Genomic DNA, 22,267 nt, shown 5'->3' on the forward strand with positions numbered 1-22,267 from the left:
CTAGTGGGATAATGATAGCACATCAAGATGTTAAAATTAAATAAGTTTAAAAGTGCAATAACACTTGACTGCATCTCATTTTACTCTTATATGATCCTCTTAACCAACCCACCCCACTGATCCCTGCCAATGAGAATTTCTAATCAATCTTCCACAGGTCTGTGTTGTTCCCCTTCTCTCCCCTTCAATATACTGCCACTCTCACACAGTTTTTCCTCTTCCTGCTTCTCTCTCTTCTCTGGAGGGCTGAGCCAAGGAGAGGTGGGAGCTGAGAAACAAAGAGAGCCCAGAGGTCTAGTGTCAAAAATATAAGGGAGGGAAGAAGAACAAGAAGGGGAGAGGTGGACAGGGAGAGAAGTGATGAAGAGAGGTAGAACGAGGTAAAGAGAACGAGGGATTCAGAGAGAGAGTCAGACCCCGAGAGAAAGCGCATGGAAAGAAGAGAGAAAAGTGAGGAGGAGGGTGTAATCCCAGGCAGGATTTGGCTGGTTCTTGGCTCTCTATTGGGAGAACTGCATTGTAATCCCCTGCTCAGCATGCACACTTGGGCAGAGTTTCACCAAATTCCCTGTAGTGGCTGAAAACCACAGGGGGTAGACTGGTATAGATGCGTGTGCGTTTTTGTTTGTGGATCTGAAGGGGATGTTTGCGGGCTTAATTTGGCCTGAAGGTGGATGCATATAAGTGGCTTATGACGGCATGTGAGAGGGAGTGCTCACCAGTGCATCCATTCAGACAGGTGGATGATAGGGAGTGAGGAGACGTGTTGTTGAGTATGATGTGTTATAATACGACTGAGAAGCCTTCCACCAAGCAGGTGGTAGACAGTAATTCAGCCTTCACTCTAATTACCAGTCATCTTTAGTTTGGAAACATTCAGTAGGCGCAGAACTGTACACATCAACAATATTTATTTAATAATTTATGCTTCACATGAGAGGCTAGTATGCAGTTTACAATGACAGTGTGACAGTTACTACTGGGATTCCTTCGAATTTTCAAATAATGTTTCCTTGATTTCAGACAACGATAGACAAAAGCAGGCTTCTGATTTCTAGCCAGCCACCATTGATTTTGCTGGCTGAAATTACAACTGTCATTTGTAGATTTTATCAGCTATGGCTAGCTTGCTAATAAAGCTAACATTAGCTGCAGGAGTTGGTTGAAAACATCATCTTCAGCTGACCTTTTTATTTTTCCAGCTGACTCATGTTAAAACTAAAACCCAGTAAAAGTAGCCTTAGTAGTAGTCTAATATGCGTGTGATGGCTACATTGGTTAAAAGACTGAGGCTAAAGGTATATGTCCCAGAAAAAAGTCAGTACTTTAATGATCAATTGATGATGCATGTAAAGACAAAGAATAAAGAAACAGCATCTTCTTGTACTGCAGTGTAGAGCTGGTCCTAGTGTAAATACAATAAGGAAAAATGCAACATCTTATTTTGTTCTGACACAGGGCTCTCATGTTTTATCAAAAGTTTGGAGTGACATAACTCGTGTTAGAGGAGGAGCCACTCAGATATTTGCAGCAGCGGCCCCTAGGCCCCTGCCAATTCTCATCAAATCAAAATTTTACTAGGAGTTAAATTTTACCTATAGTTCATAATTAACTCGAGCAAAAGTATAACAATAGATAAATCTGATAAAAGAGTTTATATATATACTTCAAAAATACAAATGTACCAAACTAAAAAGAAATTTGGCTCCAAACGAGCCCACTGAACAGCAGTGCTGTACACATAGGCCTATAGTGGGATAGCAGAACTTGCCCTATGCATGTATGTGTGCCAAGTTGTGTGTGAGTAGGCTACACATTTCGGCTTATGAATGGTGTTTTGTGTTGTAATTGTTTGTTGCACATTTTAATGCCTTGATGACTGAGGTAGGGGGCTCCCAATTAAAGCATTGTGGCTCAAGACCAGCTATTTTCACCATCATGATGGATAATAGCTTTCCTTCCAGAGCCAAAATTTAGAAAAACATGTCAAGTCCTTTCTTTAGTTTCAGGTAGCCAAAGCTAAGGTCAGTAGTGGACTGTAACAAAGTACACAAGATATTTGTACTGAACTTGAGTATTTTCTTTTCATGCCACTTTCTACTTCACCACATCTCAAAGGGAAATATTGTACTTTTTACTTTATCTGAAAGCTTCAGTTACTAGTTACTTTAAAAAAATAAGTTTTTTACACAGAAAAGGTATGAAGAGTTAAAAAAAATAGTATGTTCTGATATAAATTAAATTACTTAACACTTTATACACGTCCAGCTAGTAGAACTACATCAGTTAGGCTAATTGGCAGCTGTTTTGGTATTAGTCATTTTTCATGTAAAAACATTTCATGGTTCCAGCTTCACAAACATGAAGATTTGCTGCTTTTACTTGATTATTTTAATGTATTTATTTACTTGTTTGTATTTATTTTATTTATTCATTTTGAGGTTTGGACTGACAAAACAAGCATTGTGGAGGTGTCACTTAGAAAACTGTGACAGCATTTCTCACTATTTTCAGAATTTATTACAATCGATTAATGGAGAAAATAATCATTAATTTCAGTCAGATACAAAATAGTTCAACCTCAACCAACTACATTAATGCATGAGGAATAATAATCTAATGATATAATATATAATAGTACATGCACATGCGCATCCATGTTGCCTGGAAACGAACCTGCTTGCGGCGGGATCACGGAGTTTACCCGGAAACAACACATTTTAATTTCTGATCGACTAAAGGGCTCTGGCATTTAGTAGGCTACAGGGAAAGCTATGAACTCGGCACAAAATGATCGTCCATTAATTGAATATAGCGGGACAACTTAGAGGACGTTATATCTTAACTTAGCGTGAGAAATACAAGGTGTGGCGTGTGAGAGTGTGAACTGGCTGAAATGCGTATGTCTCACGGTGAATATGTGAGACTTGAGAGCCCTAACATAACCCTGTGTGGCTGCTTAGCTTACATACTTGAGCGAATAGTTTTCACTTTTAATGTTACAAGAGAAAAGGCTTTTAAGATGATGAAAGACTTGAGAAAATTAATGCTATCTCGGAGAGTGTTGCATGAGGTTGCTAGAGTGTGAACTTCTCCAAATCCAGAAACACCAGGACGGAGCTGCTAATGTTAGCCTAAACTCTGATAGCATTCATGACCAGCATCCACTACTTAAAGGTAGTGAGCTGGACATGCTAACAATCGCAACTTAAGTTAAGCAGTCAAACACCCTGTTTCATTTATTATTCACAAATGTTGTTTTGGGAAGGATTAAAGAAATACACCACCCTCCAAACACTTTAAATAATGAGGATTTTGTGCTTCACCAGCGATTATGATTGGATAATCGCTGTTTGGTATTTGGGAGTTATGTAACTACCATTACCTCCATGCTGTGATAATTAATTCTGGGATTATTTTGATTGAATTTACAAATCTATTGATACTCTCTTTTATGTATAAATTATAAATACACCATTGTGTACACAGAATTTGAACCCAGACAAAATATAGCCACTGGGTTTAAATCTTGACTATAAACCCATGGCGTTGAGGGCTTTAACAAGAATAGGTTTAACTTGTGGTCCACGAATCAAAGGGGCTCTGGGATCAAACAAGGACTAAGTGATGCTCTTAGCACTGTTTTGTTAAATTACATATCATGCATAAACCACCAAACTTTAAAAGAAAAGATTTGTTAAAGCTTTGATTAGTATTTATCTAATATATTTCAATGGTTAATAAAGACAGGGTGTTTTCCTCTCTTTATCTCTATAGAGCTTCTTTGATGGCTGGGACTGCACAAAGAAGAAGGACAAAACCAAAGGGAGGCATGACACCTTGTTGGGATGTAAGTCATCAGAACCCATTTTATCATGTGTTAAAAAAAATAGAAAATATTGTGGAAACTTTGTATTTCAGCATTTCATTGCTCTTCTATTGTTATCTGCTTCAGATGACCGCCACAGAGTCAAGCTCCACCCACTCCTGGGAGACCCAAACTCAGACTACATTAACGCTAACTACATTGATGTAAGTCTAATCCTGTTTTTCTGCCTCTGTTCAACATGGGATACAAATAGTAACTCTCTCACTCACACCCTGCAAAGCCACAGTTCATCTCTCTCATTCCTGTAAGCTCACCAGTCTGCTGGCCCCCTTTTTACCTAGAGGCTTTTATCCAATCAAACACTCTTCCTATTGGTGTTTTGCCAGATGCCATGGTTGTCAATTGATGCACCGGATCCCTGACCCAGACTTACTATGCTATCACTTTTATTAAAACAGAGTGGAATAAATGCATTTAATGCCTCGCAGAGGAGATGAACCTTTCTCTAAGATGCCACAAATCCCCCTAAATTAAATAGACATGATTGATGTTATTCAATCTCTGGATGGGCTGGGAGGAGATGATCCTTTCCACTGTTCACCTTAACTGTTCACCACACATGCAGTGCCACAGTAACATTTTCACTGATCATAATAAAATACATGTATATGTTGCTAATGTGTCTCACACAGTCTCATTCATATGTGTTCCCATTCATAAAAACTAGAGGAGGCTGTGTTCATTCAGACAGCAGGAGTGCACGTTTAGATGGCAGCATCAATCAACCGAGATAAACAAACATTTTACTTGTAGATATACTGTAGATAGAAACTTGTATTTTGGCTCCCTTGTGAATTTGCTGACACAGTCCTCAGTTGTTGCTATTTATTTGACTTATGTCAAGGGAAGTCTGGCTGATCTGATATGTTTTCTTTATCTCACAAGATTTTTTCTTTTGCACCCCTCTCATTGGGACTACTGTAAAGTAAATATGGCACTCTGTAAGAAGTTGAGACAAGCTGATGTACTGCTGTTCGTGTTTGAGGCTGATAAGAGGTTGAAAGACCCTGTCTCTGTCAGAATCTTTATGAAGAATATATTTGAAAAATATATTTTTTTCGCTGAGAGAAAATTACAAGCAAAACTGACTTGATTTTGGGTGAATTCCTCCTTTAGGCCAAATTGTGTCATCAAAAAAATGCTTGACACTACAGGGGCTTTTTTCCTCTCTTTTATTTCTCTGTAGAGAATGGTCAGTGGTGAGATGCTTTTAGAGAGTTCATTACAATGAGGGGGCATTAAAAACCTGGCCTGCTGTTAGGACTGTAGTTAATGTGAGGGTCTCCATTAGCGTTTAGGGCACAGAGGTGCAGGCATTAGAGGGAAAACACCACTCAGAAGCCACTTCAGTGTCAGAGTCAGTGATATTACTCCCTGACGAGGCCGACCCGGCAAGATGAACAGCACCTATTTATCCACAGCAAAGCATACTTTGCTATTTTAGCCTGCGATTATTTCACCAGAGGTTAAATGGAAAAGTTTTCCTCCCTTTGAAACATCACTGTGCTTTCTAAAACAGAGGTGAGAAAGTGCACGCTCTCTGTTTCCTCTTTCTTTCTTTCTTCCTCTTTCGTCATTTAATTGCTGAGTCTTTTGCTTGGCTGTGTGTGTTGCTTGAAGAAGGGCAGAACTTTGCATATGTTTGACAGCTTCCTGCACCTATTGCAAATCTAGATCAGTCCAGTGTGCCATGGCTGTTGCTGATTTACATTTCGTCTGCTTCTTAAAAATAACAAGGTCTTACTGACAGGTGTAGCAATGGCTCACGGTCAAAAACACACACACACTCATAGACACACACACACATATATTGTCATATTGTTGATCAGTTTCATCTGAATGCTCCCAATGGAAAAAAATATCACTTACCTGAAAGGCCCTGAAAATTACCTTCTTACTATAAGTGATAGGGGCCCTACTGTACATGAAAACATTTTTTTTTTTTTTTTTTTACAGTTTAGAAGAAAGATTTCTGCATACATTTTTTAACATGCTTTTCTCATTAGTTTGCAAGTGAGTGGGGCTCAGTTGGAAAAAGATAATGTCACATATTCCAGTGCACCGCTCAAAGTTTAGCAACACATAAAAAATATAATAAATAAATCAGCATGTGATAACCGTTGGTGTGTTGTCTGTTTATGTTGTCAGGTTATTATCAGTCAGATCAGTCTTGATCAAGCATAAATGATACCCAATGATTTCCCCATTAACTTTGATTATTGCTTAGATGATCATGAAAATGTAATATTATTGAGAAATACAGGAGTGAAGAGTAACTACTAGCATTATATTGTTGGTCTTTTTTAAAAGAGGTTTGTCACAGGCACATTTGTTCAACGAGCCCTGGTTACATAGGGTGTCATTCCTATGCTGTTGCAATGCAACATGCAATGATATCAGCAAAGACTATTGCCATATTTTCAAAACAGTTAGCTAGCCTCATTTTCCAATGAGCAACATAACATATGTGTGAGACATGGATTCTTTTCTGCTTTCTTAAAATATAAAATCCCTAAGGCAATTTAACAGTAAAGAAAACAAGTCACTTTCATTTGAAAAAAGGAACTAATGGATAAGAGTAAATGAGAAAACGATGGTCATAATTTATCACCTAAAAATGAGTGCTCTAACACATAAAGCCCAGTCCTGCTGTACTTCCATAAACACACACACACACACACCCTCTCGGCCTGTCTGTAACCATAACTCCTACTTACCAAAAACTTCTTTCATTAACTAGCCTATATGTCTTCTTTTTCTACTCCCCTCCCCACTTCCTCGACCTTGGACCCCTGTAGATTCGGATTAACAGGGAAGTAAGTACTTCACTGCTCATTCTTCTGCCTGCCATCGCTCTATTTTTGCTCTTTTTCCCCTCTCCTCACTTCCCTCTTCTTTTTCCACTATCCTCTATCCACAAATGCTCAAAGGTCAGTGTGTTTCAGGTTTCTGCACATTTGACAAAAATAAACAAAAACCCATACCCTTTTAGTTAATGCTTTAAAATGAACACAAGGAGATGTGTCCTGTCTGGATAGAGGACCTTGCTGTCTTTGTTAGTTCTCATAAGAGGCCAAGATTCAGGAAGTTTAGTTGCTATGGCGACCGTTTGAAGTGGAGGAGGGGTAGCGTTCATGCTGACGGTGTATGGCTAGGGCCAGAGGAATTGTGGATAGCAGGCCACACAGAACTGGTCATCCATCTCCATTTCAAACATGTCCCCGTTTATCTGACTGGATGCAATTCAGCTTAGCAGTCCATCAGCAATAACATATCTGGAAGATGCCCCCCTGCAAAAAGACAAAATCTGTTATCAACATGGATGGCCCCATCATACTGATTTGAGGAGAGCTGGTGGGCTGGTATTTAGATTATTCCTGACCTTCTCCACTCCATAGAGGCATGTAAGGTAATTGGGACATCAATTATCCTTCCAGCTGCTCCACTCAAAATAACAACACACAGTGAACCACGACATCCATGTGGTTTTCTAGGTTGTTTTTCGTGGACAGGTGACTCCTTTACCTTGAAAGGTTAGACAAGCAGGACTTCCTTTGAACGGTTTGCTCGTCCTTAAAGTGTTCATGTCCCCCAGGGGGTCTATTGTCGTGTTTGTTCCCCTCAAGGCTGCAGAGGTGACATCTCATGACTCATTCATATTCACCCCATACTCGCCATATGAAAATGTCTGTCATCTGTATCAAAGGCTGTCTCAACCATTGATATAAAGGGTCTCAGAATACTTAACTGTACATGTGAGATTTTGCCGTAACAACCGTTTATGTTGGTGGTGATATCCTGCATTTATGTGAAACTTGTGTAAGATATTCTTCCACTCATTTGACAATGGTGGAAAAATTCAAAAACAATTCTAGAAGAAAGTAACATTTTGGTTTGTGAATTCATCATCCCAGATATAGTACATATTGCATCTTCAATGAAAATTGATTTGTTTTTATGGGACAGCACTCTGTCAAACTGTCACAGGGATTCAGTCATTGTTCAGTCAGCTAGTCTGTCTCGCTATAGGAATCACTTTTTCAGAGATTTATCAGCAGTTTGTCAAGATGCACTATTTGCCATGTGTTGCCTCGACTGCTCCAAACTCTCTGTGGAGTCTCTGAGGGCAATGAGGTGGTCTGGAGTCAGCAATAGGTCAGATATCGCTGGAAAATTATACAGGAAATGCGATTCACAGTTGCATGTAGTGGGTCAGTAGGAGGGCAGAATGCAGAGAAGAAAGGGAGGAAAAGGGTGAGACATAGAGGCACCCTTCCATACAGCTGTGCCTGAGGCGCAGATGGCTTACTCAGCATGTCATCCCTCTTCTCTCTTTCAGGGCTACCATCGATCCAACCACTTCATCGCCACTCAGGGTGAGTATCCCAGCAAGGCTAAAGTGTGTGTTTATGTGTATGTGCATGCAGGACCTTTTGTTGCGGTGTAATAAATTGAAGATGATAAAGCCAATGAGCCTACTCATGCCCTGTCCCTTGCCAAAACTATCTCTGGAAAATCCTAAAGGTGATGTAGTGTGAGTACCAGCCCGTGAAGGCTGTGTTGGTGATGTTACTGAATTAATCATTAGATGAGGTGAATAATTAAGCACATTAATTATAGCTTCTCAATCTCTGTGACATGTGGAGCGGTATGTTCATTGCTGGAGAGAAGCCGTTAGTTCACCCACTGTTGATCAAACACAAAGTCTCTTCTGATGGACAGTCAGACTCTGCGTGTGTGTGAGCGTTAGAAATTTCCTTCTGCTGTTCCTAAACCCCAAGGAGTGTCAGTTTCCAGGGAGCTCCCATCACAAAGTCACTCAAGGTCTGCTCATCTGCTTATCTTGCACCAGCACCTCTTCTTCCCCCTTTTAGAGAGACGGAGAGATAAAACTTGCAAGAAAGACAAAAAAAAAAGAAGGTGCCAGCAGAGATTTTGTCTCTCTGAGCGTTTCTTTCCTACGTGAGCCTTGTTTTAAAGTTGTATGTCGCTTCCTAAAACTTCTCCCCCTCAGAGTGACTGATGGTCCTTTGGGCTTTCATCATCAGCTGTTGCTGTTGTTTTGTCACCCGTCGCCCCTTTCCTTTCTGCCTGGAATTTCCGATAACTTTATTGACGGCATAATCTTCAGAGATCAGAACCCTGCCATCTGAGGAAGTACACTTAGGCCACAATAATACGAGATTTCACAACAGCAAGAAGTCCCTTGTTGACAGGGCAGGCTTTGATGCTGCTGTTTTTGTCTCTTTGTCGTTTGCTCCCTCTTTCTACTAGGACCCAAGCAGGAGACTCTGTATGATTTTTGGAGGATGGTGTGGCAGGAAAATTGTTTCAGCATCGTCATGATCACCAAACTGGTGGAGGTTGGCAGGGTAAGTGATGTTCATTCCCCCATTCTACCCTACCTGGATGTCACCACCCAGTGCTCACATCCCTACATTCACCATCAGGGAACATTTTGGTGTCTACATGAAATTCTTTTATGTGTTTGATAAGTATAGATCTCACAGGACCTCTGTGCATGCAAACTGCAGCTTAAAAGCTCTACTTTGATGCCCTGCATTAAATGTGAAACCACAATTCACAAGCTGCTTTTATGGTAGAAAGTTAATAGAATAGTTCAACATTTTGGGGCCATATGCTTATTCGCTTTTTTGCTTAAAATTAGATAAGATCGATACCACACTCATGTGTGTTTCACATCTATGAAGCTACAGCCAGCAATGGGTTAGCTTAGCAGTTAGCTCTGTGCAAAGGTAGCTACCAGCACACTTTGTGAGATCTAACATGTTGATTAGTGAGCTTTAGAGGTGCTGGTTGGTGGATTTTGTTAGCTTTGGACAGAACTGGTCTAGCTGTTTCCCATAGTTTCCTAACTTAAGCTAACTAGCAGCTGGTTGTAGCTTCATATTTACAGTACGAGAGTGGTATCAAACTCTCAGCAAGAAAATGAATGAGCATATTTCCCAAACTGTGAAACTATTCCTCTAACTTCCTTGCCGTCATTGTATTTCCCATGCATGGTTCAATGGCTATACTGTAGTGCTGTTATTTTCCACCTCACATAAATACCTATAGTATATGAATTCTGCTCTAAGCACCCCATCCTTTTCAGCTTAGGCAAGAGAAACATATTACCTCAGTGGATGGTTCAAATGACACCATTTTTCTCGCAGTAGCCCTACATCCAAGTTGGTTCTCCATCCTAACAATTCTGCAAACAGTCAACAAATGAGGACTGGTCTGTGTGCCCGGATCCAAATAACACATCCTTTAAATAAAAAAAATTACCTCCTTTGTGCCTTGTGTTGGTGTAAAAGATTACTGCCCTCCTGTTCATTATGCTTCCCACCATTATGTCATTATTGTGCCTTTCTTTTCTTTGCCCTCCGAGATGAAATATCTGTAGAGGAACAGGTTGTTTTTGTTCTTTCACAGCATTTGAAGTGTAACCTCTGTATGTTTAACTTATTGGAATAAGTTAAACATACAACAACAATATTCCTCTGTTCTAGTTAGACCAATAAATGAAGTACCTAATCTTATAATCAGTTATTTATATTATACACTGCTCAAAAAAATAAAGGGAACACTAAAATAACACATCCTAGATCTGAATGAATGAAATAATCTATTAAATACTCCTTTCTTTACATAGTTGAATGTGCTGACAACAAAATCACACAAAAATTATCAATGGAAATCAAATCTATCAACCCATGGAGGTCTAGATTTGGAGTCACACTCAAAATCAAAGTGGAAAACCACACTACAGGCCGATCCAACTTTGATGTAATGTCCTCAAAACAAGTCAAAATGAGGCTCAGTGTGTGTAGCCTCCACGTGCCTGTATGACCTCCTTACAACGTCTGGGCATGCTCCTGATGAGGTGGCGGATGGTCCCCTGAGGGATCTCCTCCCAGACCTGGACTAAAGCCAACTCCTGGACAGTCTGTGGTGCAACGTGGCGTTGGTGGATGGAGCGAGACATGATGTCCCAGATGTGCTCAATTGGATTCAGGTCTGGGGAACGGGCGGGCCAGTCCATAGCATCAATGCCTTCCTCTTGCAGGAACTTCTGACACACTCCAGCCACATGAGGTCTAGCATTGTCTTGCATTAGGAGGAACCCAGGGCCAACCGCACCAGCATATGGTCTCACAAGGGGTCTGAGGATCTCATCTCGGTACCTAATGACAGTCAAGCTACCTCTGGCGAGCACATGGAGGGCTCCCCGGCCCCCCAAAGAAATGCCACCCCACACCATTACTGACCCACTGCCAAACCGGTCATGCTGGAGGATGTTGCAGGCAGCAGAACGTTCTCCACGGCGTCTCCAGACTCTGTCACGTCTGTCACATGTGCTCAGTGTGAATCTGCTTTCATCTGTGAAGAGCACAGGGCGCCAGTGGCAAATTTGCCAATCTTGGTGTTCTCTGGCAAATGCCAAACGTCCTGCACAGTGTTGGGCTGTAAGCACAACCCCCACCTGTGGACGTCGGGCCCTCATACCACCCCCATGGAGTCTGTTTCTGACCGTTTGAGCAGACACATGCACATTTGTGGCCTGCTGGAGGTCATTTTGCAGGGCTCTGGCAGTGCTCCTCCTGCTCCTCCTTGCACAAAGGCGGAGGTAGCGGTCCTGCTGCTGGGTTGTTGCCCTCCTACGGCCTCCTCCATGTCTCCTGATGTACTGGCCTGTCTCCTGGTAGCGCCCCCATGCTCTGGACACTACGCTGACAGACACAGCAAACCTTCTTGCCACAGCTTGCATTGATGTTTCATCCTGGATGAGCTGCACTACCTGAGCCAGTTGTGTGGGTTGTAGACTCTGTCTCATGCTACCACTAGAGTGAAAGCACCGCCAGCATTCAAAAGTGACCAAAACATCAGCCAGGAAGCATAGGAACTGAGAAGTGGTCTGTGGTCACCACCTGCAGAACCACTCCTTTATTGGGGGTGTCTTGCTAATTGCCTATAATTTCCACCTGTTGTCTATTCCATTTGCACAACAGCATGTGAAATTAATTGTCAATCAGTGTTGCTTCCTAAGTGGACAGTTTGAATTCACAGGAGTGTGATTGACTTGGAGTTACATTGGGTTGTTTAAGTGTTCCCTTTATTTTTTTGAGCAGTATATATATTTAATAATAATATCAGATAATATTTGATATATTTTGTGGTCAAATCATTTGTTACAATGAATCTTGTGAGCGTTTTTTTATAACAATATCTTATGCATTCTCTCTGAATGGAATGCATATTTACATTTCAATTATGATGGAAAGGAATTCCTTAGAAATTCAAAAGTGGTTTAAGAAACGGTGTAAGGCTGATATTTAAATTCATCATTGCTGAATTCAAATTATGCAGTCCGTTACTGTCTGAATGTTAATTTTTGTCTGAAAGATATTTTTGGGGTGTGGTAATGCATTTTCAATAAGTTGACATTGTCAATAGGAATGTGGCGATTTAAAACATCCCAACAGCATCTTCCCTTAGATATATAGAAATGCAAAAGGGATCCTTGTCAAAGAGAGGGGGAGATTTAGAGAAATTGCTCCTTAAGAGGGAGGCGATTTTGCAGTTGGGCACTTGAGCCTGGGAGGGTTAGAGTGAGGAACTAGACTTAAAGTCCACTGGATCACATTATCTCTCAAAGATTTTTTTTTTAAGAGAAATAGGAATGTTTGTCAAAGGATGGATGTTTTAAGGTCAGCCGTATTGACCTTTTTTAAAAAAAGTTTTTTAAAAGTTGGGCTTATCCTTAATATCAGGAGATTTGAGTATGCTGTGTTTTGAAAAAATGAGATTGAAACGAGAGAATCTTCAGCTTTGTATGGGAGGGGTGAAAAAGCAGATTCAACCTTCACATCACTCGAAACAGATTGATTCATGTTACACCTTCTGTTGTTTTGCAGGTGTATTTCCCAGGGATGTCAACATTTAACAGGTTTAACTCTGTTGCTTCACTACTTTTAAACAGGTGAAGTGCTGTAAATACTGGCCTGATGACAGTGAGATGTATGGTGACATCAAAATCACTCTGCTTAAGACAGAGACACTGGCTGAATACACAGTTCGCACCTTTGCCTTGGAGAGGGTAAGTCTGTCTAAGATTTACATTTTTACTACCCTCTTTTGCATTTGTTAATACTTTTTGTAATATTCTTAAAATTAGAAGTAGAACATTAATAGAGGGGATTAAATACTTGACAGGATTTACCACTGATGGGTATGAGGGCCTCATGTTAAATTGAAAGGAATTAACACCAGTATCTATGTGAATGCCCCTGCCGTCTTTCCAACATAGCTGTTACAGTGTTGTGCCCCTTATGGCCTTGGCCCTGTCAATCTCCCGGGGGATCTCTCATTGGAAGGGCTCAGAGCGACGCTGCAGTGACAGTAGCACAAACACAGCATTATCATCACACTGTCACATTCGCTCTCCATGGGCACCCGCTGCTGCTTATTCAAATCTTCATGAATTTAGGAGCTGGTGACAGCTTGTTTTTCATAGTCTTTTTTTGGATTTCTGTCTTCAACAAATCTTTGCTTTGCGTCACTTTACTTTGCCGTCTCTGTGCAGAGGAAGAAATTGCTGTGTGACTGCAGCGGCGTCCCAGTAGAGAGGAGAAACCTCCCAGCCCTCCCTGAGCTCCCAGAGAGCCTCAGTAATTCCTTTCCGCGTGTCTGTCACACTGCAGCTGCTGCTTGCGTGTGATGCCCAGAGGCCTTACTGTCCTAGAAGACCTAACACCCAACGTAAATAATGTCCTGGTTGTCCTCACACTGAACCGAAAAATCTGTCACGTCTATCACAGAGGGGGAATGTCTCTGAACGGATGGGAGCACGCCTTGGATGAACAAAAAGGGCCTGTAGGCTACCATGTTTAGGATGCAAGCCCTATAAATGTAGTGTTTTAGATGTTGTGCCAATGTGTACTATGTTTCTGGTGATAGAGAGGATACTCAACCAAGCACGAAGTGCGTCAGTTCCACTTCACATCCTGGCCTGAGCATGGGGTGCCCTTTCACGCCACCGGACTCCTGGCATTTATACGAAGAGTGAAAGCCTCTACGCCTCCTGATGCTGGCCCTGTGGTGGTCCACTGCAGGTAATGTGATGCTCAGCAACTGCTCTAACCTGTAGTGTGACAAGTAATAAATTAGTTATAGATAGTATTCTCTATTGGGAGACTCAGGACCACTACGATGTGCAAAGTGAGGGTTATGTGATCGACAGAAGCGGGCATTAGTTTTGGTAGGCTACTTTTTGTTATCCTTGCTAGCTAAGCTTCTTGTCCTGTAAAAAATATGGAACACAAACTTTTTCATACAAAAACCTTATTCATTCTGCGTTACAGTTATCACATAATTTTCTATTAACTAAATTTAATTTTCATAATCTAAACCAAGTCCAACACACAGCTGAGATAATAGTGTAATAATGCTTGCACAGTGGCAGTAAGCACAGCATAGCCTAGCTAGCTCCTTTGACCACTACTCCATCGGTCACATGACCCTTGCCTGTACCTTTTAGCGGTCCTTCAAGACTCTCCCCTTCTCTTTTAAATCATGTAGCGCAAATAACTTCTGCTCCTGAGGGAACTGTGTCCTGAGAAATGGCAACAACCTTTTTATCAAGTCAAATGTTCTATAATTTAAGACGTGATTCCTCATGAAAGATGTCCTTTGTGTGCCAGTGTGGGGGCGGGCCGCACCGGCTGCTACATCGTGCTGGACGTCATGTTGGACATGGCCGAGTGTGAAGGTGTGGTGGATATCTACAACTGTGTCAAAACCCTGTGCTCTCGACGCATCAACATGATCCAGACAGAGGTCAGGCCAACTGCACTGTCAGGAAACCACTTCACATTGAAACAAATATGTCTTGTTCACATTCAGGAGGTTACATCACTGGCCATAATATGATTACCTCTTTCCACTGGAAAACTGCTGGAGGGTCAGGCTTTTAAACTTTTGTTTTTCCCTCCTGTTGCGAGGAGGGTGTATTATCATACTCCCCCTCTGGGACTTATGTAAAGGTCATTGCAACAGTTTTAGAGAAAAGACTGACATTGTCTCTCAGTGTGCTGCGTAGGCACGTGCTGTTCTTTAGATGTGAGGATGATTAGCATATTCAGCCCTTATTATGTAAATCCAACATTGAATTGGCTGTTTATTACATTTGTAGTTATTTGCAGGGGTGTTTTAATTAAATGCACACCACATGTGTTTGTTTACTTAGAAATATTTATTTGTTCTCCAACAGCTTTGATACACCACCAACATGATGGCACATGTTTAATTCAGAACAAGACAGGTGATGAAAAATCTCTGCCAGTCTTTAAGTCATTTGATTATTTATTTACATCTACATTAGCCAGCTTCTGTCTGAACCTGCCTCCTTTCTAATCTCTGTTTGCGACCAGATAACAGACTCTCGCTTGTTATCTGAAACCCACTAAAGTACATATGCATGCCCCCATACATGTGCACATACACGGCACTTAATTATGTTACTCGTTGTCCTTTCAGGAGCAGTATATCTTTATCCACGATGCCATTCTGGAGGCCTGTCTGTGTGGTGAGACGGCCATCTTGGTGAACGAGTTTGCGGTCACTTACAAAGAGATGCTGCGAGTGGATTCGCAGAGTAATTCCTCTCAGCTACGGGAGGAGTTTCAGGTCAGTCTGTTGCTGGATGGCAATGTCATTCAGTTTCTAAGCACAGTTTAATTTTGTTAAAATATGCAGGCATTAAAACATGAAGAGTGCAAACACATATTCTGTATTACACAGCCCACACACACTGTAATTTGCATTTATAATGTAGTTTATTAAATATCATCAACAAAATCCTTTCATTTACCTTAATGAAACTTACTAGCATGTCTACTGCTACAATTGCTACTGCAGTACTACTACTGATACTATTACAGTAGTACTAATAATAGCTCAAATAAATAACAACACGATAAACAAATATTATATCAAAAATTATATCGCTTTTTGCATGTACTTACACTACGTTAACAACTAGTACTACTACTACATTTACAACTACTACCACTTAATAATAGCAATAACACAGTAGTAATATTGGTGTTTGAAAGCTGAAGGTTGGGAAGCACCTAGAGGTAACCATGTTGATGATCATTGTATACAATTTGAAGAGTATTATATTTGCATATCTGTGTTGCACAGTCTCTGTTGTGTACGGTGCATCTGCTCATTTAAGTTAAAACAGTCAGTTTGGTATTCAGACAGTTACATAAACAATAGACGATGACTCTGTTGTGGAAATGATGTACTTCACAGCGCAGACATTTTGAAATCAACAAAGCGCTCACAAAGGAATAGACTAATGGATGTGTGTGTGTATGTGTGCATGTGTCACTTGGGCATCGTGTGTGTATTTGTGCGGGATGATGTTAGCTTCCTTTCGCTTTTGATTCTGTGTGACTGCCGTTGAGATCCTCTGCCTGGTTTGTTGGAATGCGGTCTCAGAACATTTTATTAGATGTTGATTAGGAGAGAGGAGAGCCAGCTGTGTTCCCACATGCTTTACCTGCCTCATCCACCTCCCCCTGCTGCAGTGTTCAACCAGCAGCCGCACTGATTCCAGGTTTTGCATTTCAAAGTGAAACTGGAAAGGGCCGTTGTTCCCCCTTTAATTTTATACTATTTTATCCTTATACTATGTATACATGGGAATTATGATGGATGTATTGCTTAGAATTAGGGAATTGTGCCGTAGGTGGTGCATTTACAAACTTACTTCTTCATAAATGAAAATGTTACATACCTCGCTTTGATCTTGTAAATGTATCCGTCTGACATTGCTGTTGAAAGCTTCTCCACCACCCAGTGAGCTCTCTGTTTGCTTTTGTACTCCGTCATCCTGCAGACAGCAAACAGCCAGCCACAGTACTGAGATCAGCGAGTCACAGATCTATTATTGATGCTGTGTATTAATGATCCAAATGTTTTTTTTTCATGTTGTCAAATGTAATTATGGCTAAATTAACAGAGAGTTCATCAAAGAAAATTGGTATGCAATATTTCCATGTTTTTCTTTTAACTTCATTATATTTCCTTTTATTATGCAGTTGGCCTTATTTATTCTCTATTCTTCTAAATCAGTTTGTCAACTTGATGTTCTGGGTATTAAATATTCTTTCAACTTACATTATTGGATTCTTGGCATACACAGCATCCCACTCCTTCTGTTTGATTCACTTCCTCCTCTTCCTCCTCCTCCTACTCCTCCCTAACATCTCTGACTCCTCACCACTCCTCACGCCTTACATCTTTCAAACCCTCTCTTCAATTTCATTTCATCCTCCCCTCACTCTCATCTCACCTTTTTAACATTTCCATTTGCAGACACTCAACTCTGTGACTCCCCACCTGGATGTGGAAGAGTGCAGCATTGCTCTGTTGCCCAGAAACCGAGAGAAGAACCGCAGCATGGATGTTCTGCCGCCTGATCGAGCCCTGGCCTTCCTGGTTACAACAGAAGGGGAGAGCAACAATTACATCAACGCTGCTCTTGCCGACAGCTTTCACCGGCAAGCTGCTTTTATAGTGACCCCTCACCCTCTGCCGGGCACGACGGCGGACTTTTGGAGGCTGGTCTTTGACTATGGCTGCACGGCAGTGGTCATGCTCAACCAACTCAACCAGTCTAACTCTGCCTGGGTAAGGTCAAAATGTTATATACTGTTTTATTGCCATTGATTTGTAGACACTATAAGGAAAAAGAAACGCAGCAAAATGTTTTTAAAAAATGAGTTTGCACAAGAGCAGCTGCGTGCTGTACTAGTTTTTACTTTCAGTCTCGAGGTTATCTGAACTTCTCTTGAGACTTTTCCTGACATACCCTGCCTTCACTGTTTCTCTATCTTGCTGTGCTTGGGATTAGTCCCTTCATGCCATTTTGTTGGGCTTTGATCCCTGACCACATTGATCTCAAGGCACGACTAGATAACACCCGCCCCAGTTTTTCCTTCCCCTCCTCAAGTAACATCTCTGGAGAATAGGCTTGCATTACCCTCCAGCCACATCTCAGGGTTCTTTTTGTTGGCGTCCCACTTTTTCTCATGAGCATATGTCTTTGTACTGCAATGTTCCCTGTTCTTTCTTCAACGCTTATAATAATAGCAATAATAATGAGTGGAAACATAAGACGAGCTTCAAGTTCAAGATTTAATTCAAAACACAGTGGAACACTAAGAACAAATAACTACAAGAATATGTCATAAATTGATTTTTAAGAGGCAACTTTAAAGTAGTTAAAGCCTTGGCTATCCTGAGCCCCTATGGTAAGCTACTGCACGTGGTTGGAGCTAAAACGGCAATGCTTGAGCTGGTAAAGACGGACTCAAGGGCCTTACCACATAAGCTGGTGCCATACTGAAGAAGGCTGTGAAAGTCAGCAATAGATCCTAAAGTCTATTCTAAGTATAGACACAGAAATATAATCATATTTCAGTCAATCATATGGGAGTTTTTGAGTCTGGCGGCTAACTGAGAGAGGAAAGGCATTTTGATTAAGACATATGAACCTATCATTACCATGATCAAAAGTGAAAGCATGTAAAATAGTGTAATTTAAAGAAAGGAATGAATTAATTCGGGAGATATTTCTCAGGTGGGAGAAACCGGATTTAACAGGCCTACAGTAGTAATATGGGGCTCCAGACTAAGGCTCCCAGATTTTTAGCAGAAGGACCAACATACTCTGATAAAGAGCCAAAAGTTGGCATGACGTGCTTGTGGATGTGTTCAGCCAATAATTAAGATCTCCATGTTGTTGGAGTTAAGCTGAAGGAGAATGGCAGACATCCAGTCCTTAATGGCAGATAAACAGAGATGACAATGCTGCTGAATAATTCAACAATGTTGGGACAGGTACAACGTGAAATCCTCGGCATTAAGAAATGCATGCTGTCTGATAATGTAACCTTAGGAAAAGATGGAAAGAGAGAACACGATTGGTCCCCAAATGGATGCTTGTGGTACACCACTCAGGGACCCTAAAGAGAAAATGTACGGTAGACAAACAAAATCAATCAAGGACAGCCCTGGAGATACCTTAACTTCTGAATAAGAATATTCTTCTTCTTGAATTCAGCGTATTTGACAAAAACTGAACTGGCCCAAGACTTGATCCATGCTATGTAAGTCGTGTTAGCTCTTTAGTTTATAGACCAATTTAAAAGAAAATGGTTGTTTTTGACAAATAGAACCAAACAATCAAGGGCTGTTCCAGAGAAACCCACTGATTAATTTATTATATCTTAGAAACTGATATTATTCTGTCTTTAAGCTCCTCTTGCATCACTGTTCACTACTGATGGTTTTAACAGCACTTAATTGCTATCATTATTATAGTCCCCTACCATAAAAATATTAGTCACTAACATGACCTTTAACGGCGTTGACTGGCTTTGTAATGGTGGATGCCAATAACTTATCTTAATCTTGGTTTATTGTGTTCTATGTGCTAATTAAATGTAGACACTTAGGGTTTCTGTGTTGCTACATGGACTGGTAATAAAAAGGAAGCAGAAAAGAAACTTCAGGTCCCCCTGTTCAATCCCACTTTTCATCCACTCCCCTTTAAATGTTTTTCTTCTCATTTCTTCCAGTGCAATGCAGTTCCTTTTGGGTCTCGCCTGAAAATTGAGTTATCGCCACTTTAAGTTGTTCATTGCAAGATCTTGTTATGAACTCTGTTATAGAGTTCATTCGTGGCATTGGAGTACTCTGTCTCCCTCTTGTTGCAATCTCTCAAAACACATTACATGTCTCCCACCCCGCGCTTCTTCTCTCCCCCGTATTAACACCAGTGTGGCACCGTAACACCTCCTGTTCTATGTAGGTGCACACTAACACCACTTTAGTCAGTGCTGTTATTCTACCTGTGTGTCTGCGTGTCTTCTGTTCTATTATTAAAGGTGCGTGCATGCAGACCCCACTGCACACACACATCCTTTACTTATAATAATTAATTTCATTATTTTTCACTTCTTAAGGTTCTCTTTTCTTTAATCATCTAAAGTTTTAGGAGCAAATACAGTTTGTTTGCCATAACTACTAAAGAAAGTACAAGTACTGTATGTGCCATATTTAATCACTGATAAAACATCTCCCCCTCTCTCTCTGACCTCCCCTCTACCTTTAGCCGTGTGTTCAGTACTGGCCGGAGCCAGGTTTACAGCAGTACGGGCCCATGGAAGTGGAGTTTCTGTCCATGTCAGCAGATGAGGATGTCATTACACGTCTGTTTCGGGTCAAGAACGTAACAAGGGTGAGTCATTGCGCCTCGACAAAAGCCTGCACAGGACATGTTGTTCCACTCAGTGGTATTTCACAAATGATAACTTGAACCTCATTAGAAATGCATTACCCGTGGTCCTCACTGGTAATTCAGATCTGACATTTACCTACAGTACATTTAGAGCTGCCAGCTATAATGTGCATCCAAAACCCTGACACAAGTACTCAAAGTCAAAGTACTACAGACTCGGCTGTAAAAGATACTGTGTAGCTGAAACTTTCATGATGATTTGAATTTCTGTCCAACTTCTTCAAATAAATACACTCTTAAATAAATACACTCTAAAATATAGACTGGAGATTTGTACTGAGCACAATGGATGATCAGTAAAAAAAAATTTACATTTACATTTACATTAATCATACATGCTACCAAGGAAATTGTATTAATATTCAGCATTCCAGAAAATGTTACCCAAACCACCAGTTTCCTTAAGATTTCCATGGGCTGTTTCGGTAAGAGTCATAAATATTATAAGAACTTTTGATGGAAAACATGCACGAGAAGCCAATTGACATGCATGGAATAAAGGTCAGTCTCTCCCTTTTCCAATTTCTTCTTGTCATTACCTAGATAGGCATCTTCCCTTTCTTAGGTGTCTGTTGGCATACTGAAGAGGGGACTTTCATCATCATAATGCATGCCATATTTTTCAGTTGCATGATACTCTTTTGAGGCTGCAAATCAGACTTTCTTTTGATTCATTCATAAACCAAAAAGTACCTGGCACATAGAGAATTAGGAAGACCTCAGGCAAATGAAATGAAAAATGAAGGCAATGAAACAGGCAAAATAAAGGCACTGACAGTCCTGTCATGGTAGAGGGAGTACATTTTGTTTTTCTCTCCAGATGTGTGCATATGTATGAATCAGTCATTTTGACCTCACACACTTCATTGTGTTGATTGTGCGTGTGCATGCAGGTATGGTTTAAGCCCGGGAATTTACATAAGCACATGCATGCATTCTGCTCAGGATCGCTGTCAACCAATTATTGAAGAAATCTGTATGCAAGGCGTTTCCCCGCCGCCATTAGAAGCAGCACGACAGGTAGTGCCCAGAACATTTCTTGATTGGCATCCTCACCTCCTCTGTCGACTGCCCTTGTCATTCCCCTCTCTACCTATGGCACATTTTTTTCTTTTACTCAGAGCACAGTACTGCCAAGGAAAGGGCAACTTAACAGCATGGGAGAAAGCAAATCACACAGAAATAACACACACCTTTCCCTCTTTCTGCCCCTCTCTCAGTGTATGTATGTTTCCTGTGTGTGACAATGATATACAAGGGTAGGGAGTAAAAGTCAAAGGAAGTGCATTGTCAGCAAATGTATGTGTGGGTATGAGAGTAGTACAAAAAAAGTACATTGTGTAAATCCCACCTCTGCTGAAGCAATTCCTCCATGCATCGTTGGTGTCTTTGCCAGCCCAATTTGCATGACTTACTGTTCTCCACTGGTCCTTAAGTATTAGGTGCGATTCTACAGGACAAGGTTATGAACACACAGGGACCTCTCTCACACATATATCCCATATATCTTAAAGTCAGCCTGCTGAGTGAGCACAGCTGTGAGTGCCGGCACGCAGCCTTGGGAGCACTCAAACACGGGTGTTAACTGGCACACACAGAAATACTGAAGCAACCCGGAAAATGTAACAGTGCAGTACACTTAGATTCCATGTGCCTAATGTTTTCTGTTGCATCTGAAGCTCCAAGAGGGCCAGCTGGTGGTGTGTCAGTTCCAGTTCCTGCGCTGGTCGGCGTATCGCGACGTTCCCGACTCCAAGAAGGCTTTCCTCAACCTGCTGGCTCAAGTGCACAAGTGGCAGAGGGAGTGTGGAGAAGGACGCACTGTTGTCCACTGCCTGTGAGTAATCTGTAAGCAACATCATGTACTGTAAGGAACTGTAACTACAAGGAGACGAGGCAGAAATACATTCAGTCTCTTTGTGGAAAGGTCTTTGACAGAAAATTAGTGCTGTTGAAAAGTGACATTTAAGACCAAAAGCTTATTCACAGAGGGCCAT

The 22,267-nt window shown here is 41.1% G+C and overlaps 1 protein-coding gene across 4 annotated transcripts in view; it reads left to right on the forward strand.

The window, feature by feature from the left end:
* The window catches only part of ptprub (protein tyrosine phosphatase receptor type Ub), a 167,690-nt gene that overhangs the window by 141,205 nt on the left and 4,218 nt on the right, over positions 1 to 22,267 (forward strand). For 2 of the 4 annotated variants that reach the window (XM_038711783.1, XM_038711785.1), the window contains 12 exons: positions 3,778 to 3,850; positions 3,956 to 4,032; positions 6,688 to 6,705; positions 8,229 to 8,265; positions 9,164 to 9,261; positions 12,876 to 12,992; positions 13,853 to 14,007; positions 14,596 to 14,731; positions 15,431 to 15,580; positions 17,282 to 17,596; positions 20,085 to 20,210; positions 21,950 to 22,107. In XM_038711783.1, the coding sequence (XP_038567711.1) occupies positions 3,778 to 3,850; positions 3,956 to 4,032; positions 6,688 to 6,705; positions 8,229 to 8,265; positions 9,164 to 9,261; positions 12,876 to 12,992; positions 13,853 to 14,007; positions 14,596 to 14,731; positions 15,431 to 15,580; positions 17,282 to 17,596; positions 20,085 to 20,210; positions 21,950 to 22,107 (1,460 nt within the window). The remainder of the gene's footprint in view (positions 1 to 3,777; positions 3,851 to 3,955; positions 4,033 to 6,687; positions 6,706 to 8,228; positions 8,266 to 9,163; positions 9,262 to 12,875; positions 12,993 to 13,852; positions 14,008 to 14,595; positions 14,732 to 15,430; positions 15,581 to 17,281; positions 17,597 to 20,084; positions 20,211 to 21,949; positions 22,108 to 22,267) is intronic. The other 2 variants (XM_038711784.1, XM_038711787.1) reach the window with 1 other exon arrangement.

Source organism: Micropterus salmoides, unplaced genomic scaffold (genome assembly GCF_014851395.1).
Source record: "Micropterus salmoides isolate LMB-PRFRI ecotype aquatic unplaced genomic scaffold, ASM1485139v1 Ms_hic_scaffold_11, whole genome shotgun sequence".
In the NCBI taxonomy this organism is placed as follows: domain Eukaryota; kingdom Metazoa; phylum Chordata; class Actinopteri; order Centrarchiformes; family Centrarchidae; genus Micropterus; species Micropterus salmoides.